Below are 17,185 nucleotides of genomic sequence, written 5' to 3'. Positions count from 1 at the left end.
ACTTTTTCTTAAGTACTTTTTTGACACCAGTACTTTTACTTGTAATTGAGTATTATTTCAGCAATGTAACGGTACTTGTACTTGAGTACATATTTTCAGTACTCTTTCCACCTCTGATTATACATGAATATATAAACAGCTGCTGCCTCAGTGCATTCATATGTTTCAGAGCTCGAGTTATAGGATAACATGAACATATGAGGATTTCACTGGCAAGAAGATTACTAAAATGTGTCAATACTTTATCTTGTCATATATAATGTTGCATATAATGTATAATAATGTGCTGGGGGAATATTTGTGTGTCCTGATAATGCCAGATGTCTGATGTTACCAGTAAAAGTGGCCAACATTATTTTAAATATATCTAGTCAGTGACAGAGTTCAAGCATATTCGTCTAAAATAATTCTGTATTTTCAGCTTCAGAGTCATGAATATTGTTATTCTGGTGTCTCTATTGTCCTGTGCTTTGGGTTTCCAGCAACAAGTCCAAGACTATTCATTTAAACACACAAAATTAGCTTTTTAATCAACAGTGCATTTTTTGTTAATCTTCTATCATATCTTGGAGTATCGCAATAATATGGTATTGTGAGTTCAGTATCGTGATATGCATCGAATCATGACATGAGGGTATCGTTACACCCCTAATAATGTGTAAAAAATAAAAATCAGTAAAATCTTAATCAAATATTACAATTAAAATTATTCAGTATTTCGGTACTTTGGCAATGGTCAAAATATAAAATAAAATAAAAGTGAATATATGTGAAATATGTTTTATTCAGAAAGGCATGAACAGTAACATTGTTTCTCTAAGTTTTCCACAGTAAAGACGAGCACTCCACGGGTGAACTCAGTCCAGGACCCCCTCACGCTGTCAGTCCAGGACCCCCTCACGCTCTCAGTCCAGGACCCCCTCACGCTCTCAGTCCAGGACCCCCTCACGCCCTCAGTCCAGGACCCCCTCACGCCCTCAGTCCAGGACCCCCTCACGCTCTCAGTCCAGGACCCCCTCACGCTCTCAGTCCAGGACCCCCTCACGCTCTCAGTCCAGGACCCCCTCACGCCCTCAGTCCAGGACCCCCTCACGCTCTCAGTCCAGGACCCCCTCACGCCCTCAGTCCAGGACCCCCTCACGCTCTCAGTCCAGGACCCCCTCACGCCCTCAGTCCAGGACCCCCTCACGCTCTTAGTCCAGGACCCCCTCACGCTCTCAGTCCAGGACCCCCTCACGCTCTCAGTGCAGGACCCCCTCACGCTCTCAGTCCAGGACCCCCTCACGCCCTCAGTCCAGGACACCCTCACGCTCTCAGTCCAGGACACCCTCACGCTCTCAGTCCAGGACCCCCTCACGCCCTCAGTCCAGGACCCCCTCACGCTCTTAGTCCAGGACCCCCTCACGCTCTCAGTGCAGGACCCCCTCACGCTCTCAGTCCAGGACCCCCTCACGCTCTCAGTCCAGGACCCCCTCACGCCCTCAGTCCAGGACCCCCTCACGCTCTCAGTCCAGGACCCCCTCACGCTCTCAGTCCAGGACCCCCTCACGCTCTCAGTCCAGGACCCCCTCACGCTCTCAGTGCAGGACCCCCTCACGCTCTCAGTCCAGGACCCCCTCACGCTCTCAGTCCAGGACCCCCTCACGCTCTCAGTCCAGGACCCCCTCACGCTCTCAGTGCAGGACCCCCTCACGCTCTCAGTGCAGGACCCCCTCACGCTCTCAGTGTCTCTGTCTAGGGCTCAGATCTGGTGAAGCACTGCAGGCCCGGGAGCCTCCAGCGGGAGCCGGTGTGTATCCGCAGGTCCAGCCACTCCTGCTGCGCCGAGGCCAGGTAGGGCTCGCAGGACTCAGGCGGGGGGGTCAGCAGGTCTGGGGTCAGCGAGCTCTCGGCTCGGGTCAGGGCCTGGTGCCACGCCGCCTGCACATCCATGCTCTCCAGATTATGGAGACCGCCCGCCGCTTGATCCATCACCTGAGCGCTGCTCGGGCCTGGGGGACACGGCACACAGGGTTAAAGGGTTAGTTCACCCAGAAATGACAATTCTGTCAGTAATTACTTTAAACCATAATATATTTCTAATATAAAACAATCTAATAAATAAATATTTGTAGTGCTTTTGAACACTCCTTTTCTGTGGCATGCTGTGCTTTAATGTTTGCTTAGTGCATGATAATAGCAGAATTAATGGTCTGAGAAAATATTTTTGTGCAAATAATGATCAATAATGCACAATAAGACCGATCTGTTTCCATTAAAAAATACTATTTGGCCATTGGAAAAGATTGAGAGAAACCTTCTTTGAAATGTATTTTATACTATTTGATTTATTTATTCAAAAACAAGGCAAGGATAGAATACTAAATTATTTTTATCAATGTAATGTGATGCACATCCATATCTCTTATTTTTCTAATGTCTTGTACCGTTAAACGTGGTATCACGTGGATGAATATGCATATGCAAATGATATGCAAATGAGGATAACCATAGTAAAACGAGGCATTTTAAGCTCAATATATGGTTATTTCGGGGAGGAGACGCACGTGCCGCAATCTTCCACTGACTGGGATTATAAAGGCTAGGATCGCGCAGGTTCTGGCGTTCGCACGGGTTTATAAGTCTGAATATTTTTTGGCATACCCCTTTTTGTCTTTCGGCACACTTACACTTTTAGTAAGGATCCTCCGCACAGTTTTATAAATGAGACCCCTGGACTTTCAAAGGAGAGACTGCACAAGTTTCATTAAAAATAGATTGATTTGGTTTCAAAGATGAAAGATGAACCAAACTCACATGGTTAGGAATGACAGGAGGGTGAGTGAATGATGAATGTTAAAGGGGTGGTATAATGCCCTTTTTAGAAGACGTAAAATAAGTCTCTGATGTCCCCAGAGTGTGTGTGTGAAGTTTCAGCTCAAAATACCCCACAAATATTTTTATCTAGCATGTTAAAGTTGTCACTTTTTGAGGATGAGCAAAAACACACCGTTTTGTGTCTGTCCCTTTAAATGCAAAAGAGCTGCTGCTCCCGGCACAGATGGCGGAGCTTCAAGAGCTTGTGTGTGTGTGCGTGTGTGTGTGTGTGTGTGTTAGCAGCTCTGATTACCTCACACAGACACACACTGAAAATTTCAAAAACGTTTAGCCTTTTATGTTCCAACCATAGTCGGACAATGATGGAGAAGAAGTGAAGAAGAGACAACATGTTGAAGCAACAGGACATTTCTGAATGGTTAGTTGATGAATTTATGTTGCCGATGTGGAGTTAACTGTCTTCTAGTCATTGATTAGCATATTCTGTCTTGATAATCGTATAAATCGTGTTCAGGGGGCGGGGTTTATGTAAATTTTAGGGTTGGTGATGTCACTAACCCTGGAGGTCTCTACCAGCCGTTTGTTGTAGTCCTTAAAAAGCAATTTCTGTATAAAAGCAAATATCTCCCTTTGCTTTGAACTTTGAGAGTTGTAACTTTGCAGATGTTGTGTATGCTCAAATAGCAACATTACACACTAACTAAAGTTAGAAAAGTGAAATCATAATCAACCACCCGTTTAATTCTGTGTTGAATGATGATTGTGTGAGTGAACTCACAGCAGTGTCTGAAGGGCTCCCAGCTGCGGGAGGGCAGGTAGGGTTTGGCCACGGGTTGCTGAAGCAGGCACACGATCGCATTATCCACCTGATGAAACACACGCAGGGACGCAGCTTCTGGAGCAGCTCCTCCGAGAGACGGTACTCCTCTGAGCGAACGAGGTCTCGGATCGAGTCGAAGTCCTGCTTCAGCTGCAGAGCTCCCTGAATGCTGTGCGAAGGATCAGATCACGTAAACACACAGTGAAGAGCTAGCGTCCAGTCCATTACTCCACCACACACACACATACACATACACACACTGACAGTCAAAGCTTTTGGATCTGCATTTATTTTATTAAAATCTTAAAATTCCTGTGATCAAAGCTGAATTTTCAGCATCATTACTCCAGTCTTCAGTGTCACATGATCCTTCAGAAATTACTCTAATATGATGATTTTACTATCAAGAAACATTTCTCATTATTATTAATGATGAAAACAATTACTACATTTTTATTTCAGGATTCTTTGATGAATAGAAAGTTAAAAAGAACAGCATTTATCTAAAATATAAAGCTTTTGTAACATTAAACACTACCATTCAAAAGTTTGGGGTCAGTAAGAGTTTTTATTTTATTTTGGCAGGAAATAAATAAAAGAAATAAATACTTTTTATTAATCAAAGATAAATTAAATTGATCAAAAGTGACAGTAAAGACATTTATAATGTTACAAAAGATTATATTTCAGATAAATGCTGTTCTTTTGAACTTTCTATTCATCAAAGAATCCTGAAAAAAATGTAAATGTAAAAAAAAAAAAATTAATTTGAACACAACTGTTTTCAACACTGATAATAATCATAAATGTTTCTTGAGCATCAAATAATCATATTAGAGTGATTTCTGAAGGATCATGTGACACTGAAGACTGGAGTAATGATGCTGAACATTCAGCTTTGATCACAGGAATAAATTACACTTTACTATATGTAACCCCTCTCACCGGGTCCTTCACACCCCGCTCCATGCGGGTCTCGAACCCGGGTCTCCGGCATGAGAGTCAGGCGCTCTAACAAGGAGGCTAAAGACTGCAGCCTCTAGCATCTGTCGCTAGAGCGCCTATTGAGATCAGAGGAGTGAGGTTTACTCGCACAGCAACTACTAGCTGGCCTCCGTTACATATATATTCACATAGAAAGCAGCTGATTTACATTATAATAATATTTCACACTATTACTGTTTTTTCTGTATTTTTAATTAAATAAATGAAGCCTTGGTGAGCAGAAGAGACTTCTTTTAAAAACATTATAAATCTTACCGACCCCAAAGGTCTGAACCGCAGTGTACATGTCGACTTACTCCAACCCTAACCTCTCAGTCTACTAATACTCTATTGAGAGTGAGTTGACCTGTAGTTACTTGCAGTTGGACCATCAAAATAAAGTGTATCTTTTTTTGGCAGTGTGTCCACCCACCTGAACTTGATCTTCTGCTTGAGTATGTGCTCCATCCAGGCCTCCATGAAGGCGGTCATGGCCTCGGCGAGAGCAGGAACACGAGCTTCATCGGGGAGGGTCTGAATGCTCTCCATCACCTGGCCGATCACGCTCTGAGCCGCACACGCTGCGTACTCACTCGGCCTGCTGGGAAACTCTGAAGACATCCACACACAGGAGGATTTAAAGCTTCACGAGCACAGACACAATACACTGAGGACTGGCATGAGGGGCTTTCGCACCGGAGGAACCTCTTCATAGTTCCTAGAACTGTTGGCAGAAGTTCCCGGATGTCGGCGTGTTCGCACCGCAGGATCTGGGAACGATGTTAGTTCTAGGAACTCTTTTGGAGTAAATAATTTACTCGTACTTACCACTGAAACACCGGCACCCGCCATTTTCAAAAGGCTGTGAACACACAGATTATTTCAGAGCCTATATATTTACCGTGAGCTCAGACTCTGGCGTTCTCAGCGCCGTCAAAATAAAAGTCAGAACGACAAGCGTGTCTTACGTCACTTCAGAGCTCCTACTGGCGGTGCGAACGCAACCAGGAAAACGTTCCTATGGGAACCACTAGTTCTCGGGGAACCATCCTAGAGGCTCGTTCCTGTAACTAAGTTCCTAGAACCATCCGGTGCGAAAGCCCCTGTTCACTCATGCGTCTGTACCCGTTCTGTGACTGATCCTCCAGTGTTTTGCTGACGGCATGGTTTGCTCGAAGATCTCCACAGACATTTTCTTACAGTCCATAGAAAAGGTCCTCAGGACGAGATCAGAGAAATCCTGCAATACGAGACGAACTGAGTCAGAAAGCACAGATTTATGTTAAAATGTGTTTATCATTTTATTGTTTCCCTGTTGTTACCTTACAAATGTTAATTTCTAATATTTTTGACCGGTATGACTCAAAAGTGTGGGGTTGGTAAGATTTGATTAAAATTAAAATCTTCTGCTCACCAAGGCTACATTTATTTGATCAAAAATACTGTATAAACAGCGAAATATTATTACAATTTAAAACCACTGTTCTCTATGTGAATATCTAGTAAAGTGTAATTTATTCCTGTGATCGAAGCTGAATTTTCAGCATCATTACTCCAGTCTTCAGTGTCACATGATCCTTCAGAAATCACTCTAATATGATGATTTGATGATCAAGAAACATTTATGATTATTATCAATGTTGAAAACAGTTGTGCTGCTTCATATTTTTGTGGAAACTGTGAAAAAAATTTTTCAGGATTCTCTGATGAATAGAAAGTTTAACAGCATTAATTTAAAATAGATTTTTTTTGTGCAAATGTAAATTTCTTTACTGTCTCTTTCGATCAAATTAATGAATCCTTGCTGAAAAAAAACAACATCTTACTGACTTCAAACTTTTGAATGGTAGTGCAATTTTACCCCCAATTTCATGGACAAGCCTTAAAATAATCCCAGACTAAAATGTATGTTCGAGCTGTTTTAACTGGAATCAACTTGCTCTGATATATCTTAAATGTCATCGTTCTGTCTCAAGATACACACCAGTGATGTTTTTCTCTAAGACATTGTGTTTATAAAAGCTTCCTAAATGTCCTAATTGAACTAAGGCCTAATCCTGACTTAATCTAAGCCTTGTCTGTGAAACCAGGCCTACATGTTTCAATTTCTCATGATACCAATGGATCGTTCATACAAAAATTACATTTCTATCATCACTTTCTCACATCTTTCCAACATAGATATAAAGATATTTTGAGAAATGACGGTAACTAAATTTGATTAACCAATGACTTTCATTGTATGGACAAAAAAAAAAATCTTCTTTTATGTTCCAAAGAGGAAAGAAAGTCATACAAGTTTGGAAATATGTGAGAATTGTCATTTTTCGAGATGTTTTTCGGCACGTCTTTGTGTTCACACCCAAGCGATTTTCACTGGTGATGCGCCGAGTGATGCTTCACTCTCTGAATCCTATTTGATCTGCGACTCCTCTCCATTACAACTCCCTCTTCTCGAGGTTTCTGTAGTCGCTGTGGCGTTTGTCATGAAGTTCTTTGTGTTCAGACACCAAAGACACCAGCAGCTCTACATTCATCTCGCCTCGTTGCATCTTCCTCTTCGTCGTCGTCTTTTATCAATGTGTGCTCTGCAAGATCGCTTTGTGCTTGAGCTCCACCAAGTACCATAGACATAATATTTATTATGTCTATGCCAAGAACTAAAAACTTCAGGAACTTCCAGAAACCAAGAACTTCAGCAGCTCCAGGCACGTGAACAAAAGCGCTAATCTCATTGGTCGACCAGTTTTTAACACTGCGCGTTAAACAAAGAAAACGAACCCAAGGAGTTTTTAAAAAAATTATGCTTTTACACCTGGCGTTTTGTGCGTCGGTGTGCGTACTCACATTGGCGCCCTTTGTTTAGTCACGAGGCGTTAAATGTTGGCGAAAAGCGCACACGATAATCGCCCCGGTGTGCACGGGCCTTTATGCAGGAAGTGTGTAACGATGCTGTACTTCCTCACCTGTAGATGTGTGAGAGCCTGAGAGAGCGAGGCTGTGTGCTGAACTATCAGACGCTGATCTGAGTCTCTGCCGACGGCTCCAGCGAGCTGGACCAGGCTCTCCACCGAGTCCTTCAGATCCTGACCACAGACACAAACACATGCTACATTAGGGGTGTGTGAGATGATGATATAGATTGTGCACGATGAAAATGTCTCCACGATCTGCCTTTGAAGAGGGATTGTAGAATTGTGACCAAACACACTGTACATTCACATTCATAGCACATTTAGGGGCTGTTTACACCTGGCCACTTCATGGGTTTCTGTGATGGGATAGCTATCAGATCGAGAAAAGACCAGGTGTAAATGCCCTCCGAAACGCATTCGGGACGGATTTGAATCCGATCACTCAAACCACTTCAGGAGGAGGTCTGGGCCACATTGCAGACGAAACTGGACAAGTGTAAATGCATCTGGTTGTTGAAACCACATGTAAACTGAATGCTTTTTCAAGCGTCTCCATACTTGAAAAACCACGGAAAACTACTTTTAAACAGGAAATGACAAAATATTTACGTACATATTTACAGCGGGTCTATTCGCACGGGAAAAGTCGCCAGAATCTTTACTGACATTGTACATCATGATTACAGAGATGCACATTCAGACGGCACTAAAATCACATAGAAGCGCTGGTAATAATGACTTTGCCCCACATTTAACATGTTAAACTAGTCCCGTCCGAATAGGGCTAGACGCAGATGCTTAACACACAATCATCTTCATTAAAAGTAAAGAAACTAAATGATCAGAGTAACGACGAGTAAAGAAACTTAAATGATCGGTAGCTAGGCTCACTTGACTGCAGCTCTTCTCCATCAGGAAATGTTTTTATTTGCACGCATTTAAAGTCTTGCCAGTTTTGCCAGAACTTTTTATTCACATGCTATTCTGACTTAAGCTTTCTGAGCGCGGACACTGAAAGCGTGCACACACTTCATCACGTCTTCTTATTGCTATAACTGTCAAATACACACAAGGTTTACTTAAACACAGTCAATAATATCTTATAGGATTAGTTCACCCAAAAATGAAGTTTCTGTCAGTAATTACTCACCCTCATGTCGTTCCAACCCCGCAAGACCTTCGTTCATCTTCTGAACACGAATTAAGATATTTTTGATGAAATGCGAGAGGTTTCTGAACCTCTCAGAAAGTCAGAAGTCATTGCAAATTTCAAGGCCCAGAAAGTTAGTAAAGACATTGTTAAAATAGTCCATGTGACTACAGTGGTTCAACCTTAATGTTATGAAGCGACAAGAATACATTTTGTGTGCAAAAAAACATAAATAACGACTTTATTCAACAATTTCTTCTCTTCTCTTCTGAAGAAATTGTTGAAAAAAGTCGTTATTTTGGGAGGTTTTTTTTTACCACATTTACATTTAAACCACTGTAGTCACATGGACTATTTATTTATTTTTACTTTTTTTAGGTTTTTATTACAGCAATTTTGGTACCCAAAATCCTACAAATCAAATACAATCAACAAATGAATAAAAGCAGCAAACATTACACGAAAAAAGAAAAAACATCAATTGGGAAGCAACACAATAAATTACTAAATAATGCAAACCATTACGGTAATACAGCCCTTCCCGCAATTCAGCAAACTATACAGTGGTATATTTAATACTCAGCTGAAAGACACATGGACTATTTTAACAATGTCTTTACTACCTTTCTGGGCCTTGAAAGTTGCAATGACTTCGCTGCTTATGTGGGTTCAGAAACCTCTCACATTTCATCAAAAATATCTTAATCTGTGGTTTGAAGACGAACAAAGGTCTTACGGGTTTGGAACGACATGAGGGCGATTAATTAGTGACAGAAATTTTTGGGTGAACTATCCCTTTAAGTGAATAGAAACAGTTTGGATGCATGTCAGTATATTAGATCAGTGCATTCGCTCTTAAAGTGACAGCAGCCTAATAAACCTGCTGCCGTCTGTCATTAATGTTAATCAAACAACTAAAGACAGAGAAAATCACTCATAACTCTAGACTGAATAACTTCAATAGCTTTAATAATAATCTGTGTATTTAATTCACACACCTACAGTACCAGTCAAAAGTTTGGAAACGTTACTATTTTTAATGTTTTTGAAAGAAGTCTCTTATGCTCATCAAGCCTGCAGTTAAAAAACAACAACAACAACAAAAAAAACAGTAATATTATGAAATATTATTACAATTTAAAATAATGGTTCTCTTTTTTAAAATACTTTAAAATGTAATTTATTTTTGTGATGCAAAGCTGAATTTTCATCAGCAAGTACTCCAGTCTTTGGTGTCTTATGATCCTTCAGAAATCATTCTAATATGATGATTTATGATCAATGTTGGAAACAGTTGTGCTGCTTAATATTTTTTTTATAACCTGAGATACTTTTTTCAGGATTATTTGATGAATAAAAAGTTAAAAAGAACTGTATTTATTTAGAATATAAATCTTTTGTAACAATATACACTACCGTTCAAAAGTCTGGGAACAATAACTATTTTTTTTTTAAGAAATTAGTACTTTAATTCAACAAGGATGCGTTAAATTGATAAAAGGTGATGGTAACGATTTATATTGTTAGAAATGTTTTTATTTTGAATAAATGCTGTTTTTATGAATAAATGCTGTTAACGTTTTACTCATCAATGAATCCTGAAAAAAGTATTCCAAAAAAATATATTAAACAGCACAACTGTTTCCATCATTGATAATAACTGAGTATCAAATCATCATATTAGAATGATTTCTGAAGGATCATAAGACACCAAAGACTGGAGTACTTGCTGATGAAAATTCAGCTTTGCATCACAAAAATAAATTACATTTTAAAGTATATTAAAAAAGAGAACCATTATTTTAAATTGTAATAATATTTCATAATATTACTGTTTTTTTTTTAGTTTTTTGTTTTTTTAACTGCAGGCTTGATGAGCATAAGAGACTTCTTTCAAAAACATTAAAAATAGTACTGTTTCCAAACTTTTGACTGGTACTGTATGTTAGATTAAAATATATATCCTTTATCAGAAAAAGATGGATATAAATGCATGGAGGTGAGTGTTTTATTTACCTTGAGATCTCCTTGTGTGACCAGCAGGAACTTATCAAGGGACCAGGAGGCCAGAAACTGGTAGGCTTTACTCATGACCCAGACAGTCGAGGCCTGGACAGTGACGACTGACCGACACAACAGCCCCAGATGAGTCTCCTGAAGACTCCTGGATCCACGCTCACCTGGAAACACATCACAGTGCCAACGGGATGAGCTCAGGGGATCTCATGCACCTTCAACACTGGCCAGACTAGGGACAGAAACAATACTGGTACTTCGATACAGAAGCAATATTAAAATCATAATATATAAAAATATATGAAATTATTTTTACAATACACAATTTTTTTTGCTATTTATTTTATTTGTATTATTGCTTGTAATTTGTTTCTTTGGTATTTATTTTACTAACGATAGTTAAATAATTATCTGGAAAAACTAAGTAATGTTTAATAGAAAAATTAATCAAAACTATGTTTTAATTAGTGCTGGGCAACGTTAATCGTGTTTACATAATATGTGTGAGTACTATGTGTAATTATTTTGTATATATAAATACATGCATTTATATACAATGCATGTATATATTTAAGAAAAATGTGTTATTTAAATATAAAATATTTATATTTGTATGTAATATAAATTATGTATAAATCTATATACATTATGCAAAATGTCTTCAATATATACATGCATGTGTGTGTATTTATATAAAAAATAATTATACACGGTACACACACATATATTATGTAAACACAAAATTTATTTTGGATGCAATTAATCATTGCCCAGCACTAACTTTAATGTAATTTGATCATATTTATTTTATTTAGTTATATACCATTTTAGTTTTTGATGTGAAATTATGATGTACACTACCATTCAAAAGTTTGGATTTATTTATATTCATATTTAAGATTTATTTAAGAAATTAATATTTTAATTGAGCAAAGTTGCATTAAATTGATTAAAAGTGACAGTAAAGACATTTATAATGTTCAAAAGGTTTCAAATAAATGCTGTTCCTTAAAACTTTCTATTCATCAAAGAATTCTGAAAAATAAATATATCAGTTTCCTCAAAAATATGAAGCAGCAACAACTGTTTTCAACACTGATAATAATGTAATACATTGTAATAATATTTCACAATTTTTACTGTACTTTTGATCAAATAAATGCAGCATTGGTGAGCAGAAGAGACCTTCAATGAACGGTAGTGTAACATCATGACAACCCTAGTCTAGACATTGATCAGACTGAAGATGACAGGAGTGTGTGTGTGTGTGTGTGTGTGTGTGTGTGTGTGTGTGTGTGTGTGTGTGTGTGTGTGTGTGTGTGTGTGTGTGTGTGTGTGTGGGGTTACCGGGCAGGAGCTTCAGGACGGTGTGTAGAGGAGGGAAGAGCTGGAGGATCAGATCCATAGTGGCCGTTCTCACCGCACATCTCTCATGCGTTACTGCAGGAACACACTTCTCTTTCAGTCCCGAGCCCAGCGATAAACACATCACTGCAACACAACCACACAACAACACCACTCTCACCTCTGAAGACTCATCTGAGGGGTCATAATGTGATGAGAAACACTACTCACTCTCATCCCACCGTGTGAAGGCGGCAGTCGACAAAACATGAGAGCAGAAATTGCTCAAACTTTCTTTACATTCTTCTGGAACAAGGTCTAGAAAGACACAAAAGGAAAGGAATGAAAAAGATGTAAAATAAACCTTGAAAACAACTTTGATTTCAGAAAAACCAAAAAGTCAAAACGCTCAATGCAGAAAAGGAGTACTTGAGCACAATATACAGTATCAGTCACTATATTAGTATCAGTTAATACTTTCTATGGCAGGTCTCAGAAACAGTTGTGCATATTTTCTGCTGGATGTTAAAATATTTTAATGGCCAATTTCACTTGAAGCATGTTCAGTTCTAGATTAATTGTGAACACAGCTGTTATTTGAAACAACACAATAAAGTAATCTGTTATTGGCCATAACAAAACAAACAGCAAAAAACTTCTAAATCAGTGCATCCCTGCGAAAACTACATGAAATTAAATGTATTTGAATATTATTTGAATTTTGAGAGAATCACATAAAAACTGTCAAATTATGTCCATATTTCACACCAAAATGAAACAAATAATATTTTGCGTAAAGAAGATTAAGTCAATGAGAATGTAGATTTTTCATTAGACATAATTTTTAGGAACATTAAGCAAATTTTCCCAAATGTCATTCATTTAAGGCAAATAAATTGAGATATACATCAAGTAATTATATATACAGTCAAACCAACATTTATTCAGACTCCTTCAACATTTCTCACATTATCACAGTTTATTCGCTATAGTTTAGAAAGTGGTGATGAAATATGAGCAGAACTCAGAGTTCTCAGATCAGCTGATATTTGACTGGTTTTGTCCGTCCTTCTGTTAGACTGTCTCACACATGAATTATGTTGAATATCTGTCAGCTGTTAAATTTAACTACACAATTAGATAATACCAGTTTAGCTCAACCAATCACCAAGCAATGCTTCATTGTGTTCAGTCTGTGTGTAAAAAGAGCATTAGTTATTAAAGAAAACACACTTCAGCAAAACATGATCAGCTCAAAGTGTCTGAATCATTTTTGGTCCATTTTTTTTTTTCATTTTACTGGTAGTCACTGTATGAAGAATTATTGGGTATAATACATCACAGTTTACTTTATTTTGCTCTCCTCCCTTACAGAAATGAACTAGAGTGTCCTGCACACACTAGTAAAAAAATCTAAAAAATTATATATATTATATACAGTAGTTAAATGTTTAATTAGACTGTAACACAGACACCTTAAAATAAAGGGTTACACTTTATTTGGTAACATTTTATTTTAAGGTGTCATTGTTACAGTGTAATTATATAAGTACTGAGTGATATTAATTAATTACATGTACTTACTATAGGGTTAGGGTAGGATTCGGATTTGGTTGAGGGTTAATTGCATGTAATTATGCACAATTTACTTACTACGGTAAGTACATGTAACAAGGACACTGTAAAAAAGTGTTACCAAATAAAGTGTAACCGATTTTGATGTGAAATATGACCCAGCCAATATCTTTGCACAAGATTCAACCATTAGCATTTCATATCTTCTCAAAACACATTACACACATTTGACTGACACACACTCAACCCGATCAGTACCTTCCACACACGAATGCCTGAGCCACGAGGCCAAAAGCACCAGCGCCTCATCGTTCCACAGGTTGAGGCTTCCCAGAGCGCTGTTGCACGACTGATAACGAAAGTGTCGTGCGACTGCCTCCCCGAACTCCCTCCACAGCAGCTCCTTATAGTGAGAGAAGAGCTTCATCTGCCCCAGATCCACACTGACCGTCCTGCAGGGCATTCTGGGCCGGTTCAGATGCCTCTCCTCTCCTTCACTGGCCCGTCGACAGATCACCATAGAGTCCTCCAGATCCAACGCAGGTTTCCTGGGAATATGCGGAGCTAAGAGATTGGTGGAGGTCACTAGGACTTGAAAGAGAGTATCCAGACACTCCCGGTCTCGAGAGATGAAGGAAGCGAAGGGAAGATTCGAGGACCAGAGGCTGTGAACGGGTTTTCGGGACGCCTCGTCAACAGCAGCTTCGACGTGTGTGTTTATCGCGGGTGAGGATACAACTCGAGGGTTGTTTGCGATATGTAGGAGGTTACTCTGCTGGGAAGACCATGTGTAAAGTTGCTCGGCGGCTTTCTTCGCTTGACTCCGGGCCAGAACCATCATTAGCCGCTCGACGGGGAACGGTCTGACGTTTCGAAGCCAGTCTGAGCCGAAGTCGAGCCCTGAGCTCCTCTTGTCCTGAAGGATCTGGTTGAAGAGCTCGACGGCACACAGCAGGTCCACTAGAGCGTCTCGAGGCACGCGATCCGGCTGCGCTTCGGCTAGGGTGCGGAGAGCCGTGTGAATGCACTGCTCCATTAAACACACCGCCTGTGAGCCTAACAGATTTAGCGTTCGCCGCATTGATGCGAGCGTTTCGACTCGGGTGAAAAGCACACGCCGGAGACTGTGATCAGTTCGAGCTTTAGTCCTGAGGAGGTCCCAATGGTTTACGTGAACCTGTATTTCCAGACATAAAGCTTTAAGGCTGAGGCTCCATGTGGAGTTCGGTTGCTCTCTGTCGGCTAACAGGAGACGAGTCCGCTCTAAAACCGACCCTAGTTGAGTTACAAAACAAGAGGCGAGGTGTGTTCTCTGGGCGTATTCGCTGAGGAACAGCAGCTGGGCTCTCTGCTCCATCAGGTGCTGAAGCTGGCAGTAATGCTGGGTGAAGGCTGAAGCCTGAGGGTGATGGAGAAACTCCTCAGGGGACGAGGAGACTGAGAGGTTTGTGATGCAGCCGAAGGGACGGGCTCCTGACGCCGGGTCGTGGAGCGTGAGGCACTGAGAGCCGAGGCTCTGTAACGCCTGACCCAAACGCTGGACACTCCTGGAGGAACAGCTCTCGCTCTCCGAGTCCCAGCTGCCGTCTCTGCTCTTCTGCCCCATGAGCCACTTCAGGCTGGGGTTTAATCGGGTGCGAAACAGAGCCTCTGCCCTCTGGAGGGATCTGGTGAACGGACCCTGGTACCAGGAAGCTGGGGGGACACAGAGAGGCACAATAAGTTAGCAATAAGGTACGAGAGGCTAGTGCTGTGTCGTGAATAAGTCACGGCTGAAGGGCGTTGTTAGGCACGACGCGAAGCGGAGTACTGTATTACCACACAACACAAATATTAAAGCCAAAAAATATGTATCAATGCAACTTTTATGAGGTAAAATCACTATAAGCCTTCCTTCCGCTGGAAAAAATAGTCCCTGACCGTGAACAGCAACAGAAGAACATTATTTCACCATTAGGTGGCGGCAAAGACTGTCTTTATGAGTGAGTCTGTCAGTAGAGAAGACTTTTATATTGAAAGGACTGCAACTTCTTGTGAACACGGAGAAGAAAACTGCAATGACTAGCATGTCAGGGCACGGAAAACTCCTTAAACCTGTTAAAAGTTCAAGATATCGCAGCGGACATTCAAACGGATGTTTTATTACGAATACAGGACTGATCTGAAGGAAATGCTATATCTACTGTAAATGCAGGTACACTCGCTCACTCGATCTCTCACAATACTCTATAAGCTTCAATGAACAATATCAATGATAACACACGTGTTTACGTTGCTAAGAGTGGTTGCTAGGGCTGTTGTGTAGTGATACATAGAACCGTTGGGTGTGTTTTACCCTTTTATTGTGAATAAAACACAGCTATTGACCCAATCAGAATCAAGGACTGGATCCTACAAAAGGTTACAAAAAGTATTCTCGTCATTTGATAAACTTAAGGTTGAGCCACTGTAGTCACTTGGACTATTTTAACGATGTCTTTACTAACTTTTCTGGGCCTTTGCATGTGTGAAGAATTTGGTGAAGAATTAGTGTAAGTGTAAAAAGCCATTCTTCAGATAAAATGATTAAATCATGGAAATTTTAACTTTTTTTATAGAAATTTACCAAGCTGAAAGGGCACCGAATACTAGGAATGACCCATATATGTCATGATTGTAAGGTAATTGTAACATAACTGTAACATTATTGTCAGAATGGTCAAAGCAAAACAGCTGAACTGATGACAGATGAGTACAGTAGTGAGGTAGACGTTACACCAGGCTCAACCCAGCCAACATGTATATGTGGGCCCCACATGGTTTATGCTTGGGCTACGTGGGTACCAAGTGGGCATGGTCCCAAAATGGGCATCTTATCTGGGGCCCACTTGGGTCAGCTAAGTAAGTCCCACATGGGCAAAAACAGGTGGGCTCCCCATGTGGGTCCGAGTTGGGTCACTAATGGGAAATGAGTGCATGGGCTCAAAATGGGCAACACAAATGGGGCCCATTCGGGTTTATCAAATGGGTTAGACATTGGCAAACACAATCAGTCCCATATAGGCTGCCTACATGGGCCCAAGGTAGTGCCCATATAGGTAATCTCTATATGGGTTATGAATGGGGAAAAGATATGGGGCCCACTTTGATAAAACATATGGGTCAGACATGGGCAAACACAATCAGTCCTATATAGGCTGCCAACATGAGCCCAAGGTAGTACCCACATAGGTAATCTCTATATGGGTTATGAATAGGGCAAATATATGGGGCCCACTTTGATAAACCATATGGGTCAGACATGGGCAAACACAATCAGTCCTATATAGGCTGCCTACATGGGCCCAAGGTGGTACCCACATAGGTAATCTCTATATGGGCCCTGAATGGGGAAATACATATGGGGCCCGCTTGGCCAAACCATATGTGTCAGACATGGGCAAACACAATCAGTCCCATATAGGCTGCCAACATGGGCCCAAAGTAGATCCCACATAGGTAATCTCTATATGGGTTATGAATGGGGAAAAGATATGGGACCCACTTTGATAAAACATATGGGTCAGACATGGGCAAACATAATCA

At 40.5% G+C, this 17,185-nt stretch overlaps 1 protein-coding gene across 1 annotated transcript; it reads right to left on the bottom strand.

Moving 5' to 3' along the window:
- Positions 1-1,734: 1,734 nt before the first annotated feature.
- LOC311095387 (uncharacterized protein) lies at positions 1,735-16,455 on the bottom strand (the record flags this gene model as incomplete). The annotated part of the gene is made up of 11 exons (XM_084133871.1): positions 1,735-1,991; positions 3,596-3,653; positions 3,698-3,806; positions 5,055-5,232; positions 5,747-5,861; positions 7,588-7,707; positions 10,703-10,866; positions 12,050-12,193; positions 12,278-12,364; positions 13,880-15,316; positions 16,398-16,455. 11 exons carry the CDS (start codon positions 16,453-16,455, stop codon positions 1,735-1,737), a joined length of 2,727 nt encoding a protein of 908 aa, XP_083989997.1.
- Between the last annotated feature and the right edge of the window lie 730 nt (positions 16,456-17,185).

Source organism: Abramis brama (assembly GCF_963993115.1).
Source record: "Abramis brama genome assembly, chromosome: 13".
In the NCBI taxonomy this organism is placed as follows: domain Eukaryota; kingdom Metazoa; phylum Chordata; class Actinopteri; order Cypriniformes; family Leuciscidae; genus Abramis; species Abramis brama.
Note: the sequence above shows the minus strand (reverse complement) of the source record. Positions and strands in the feature narration are given on the sequence as shown.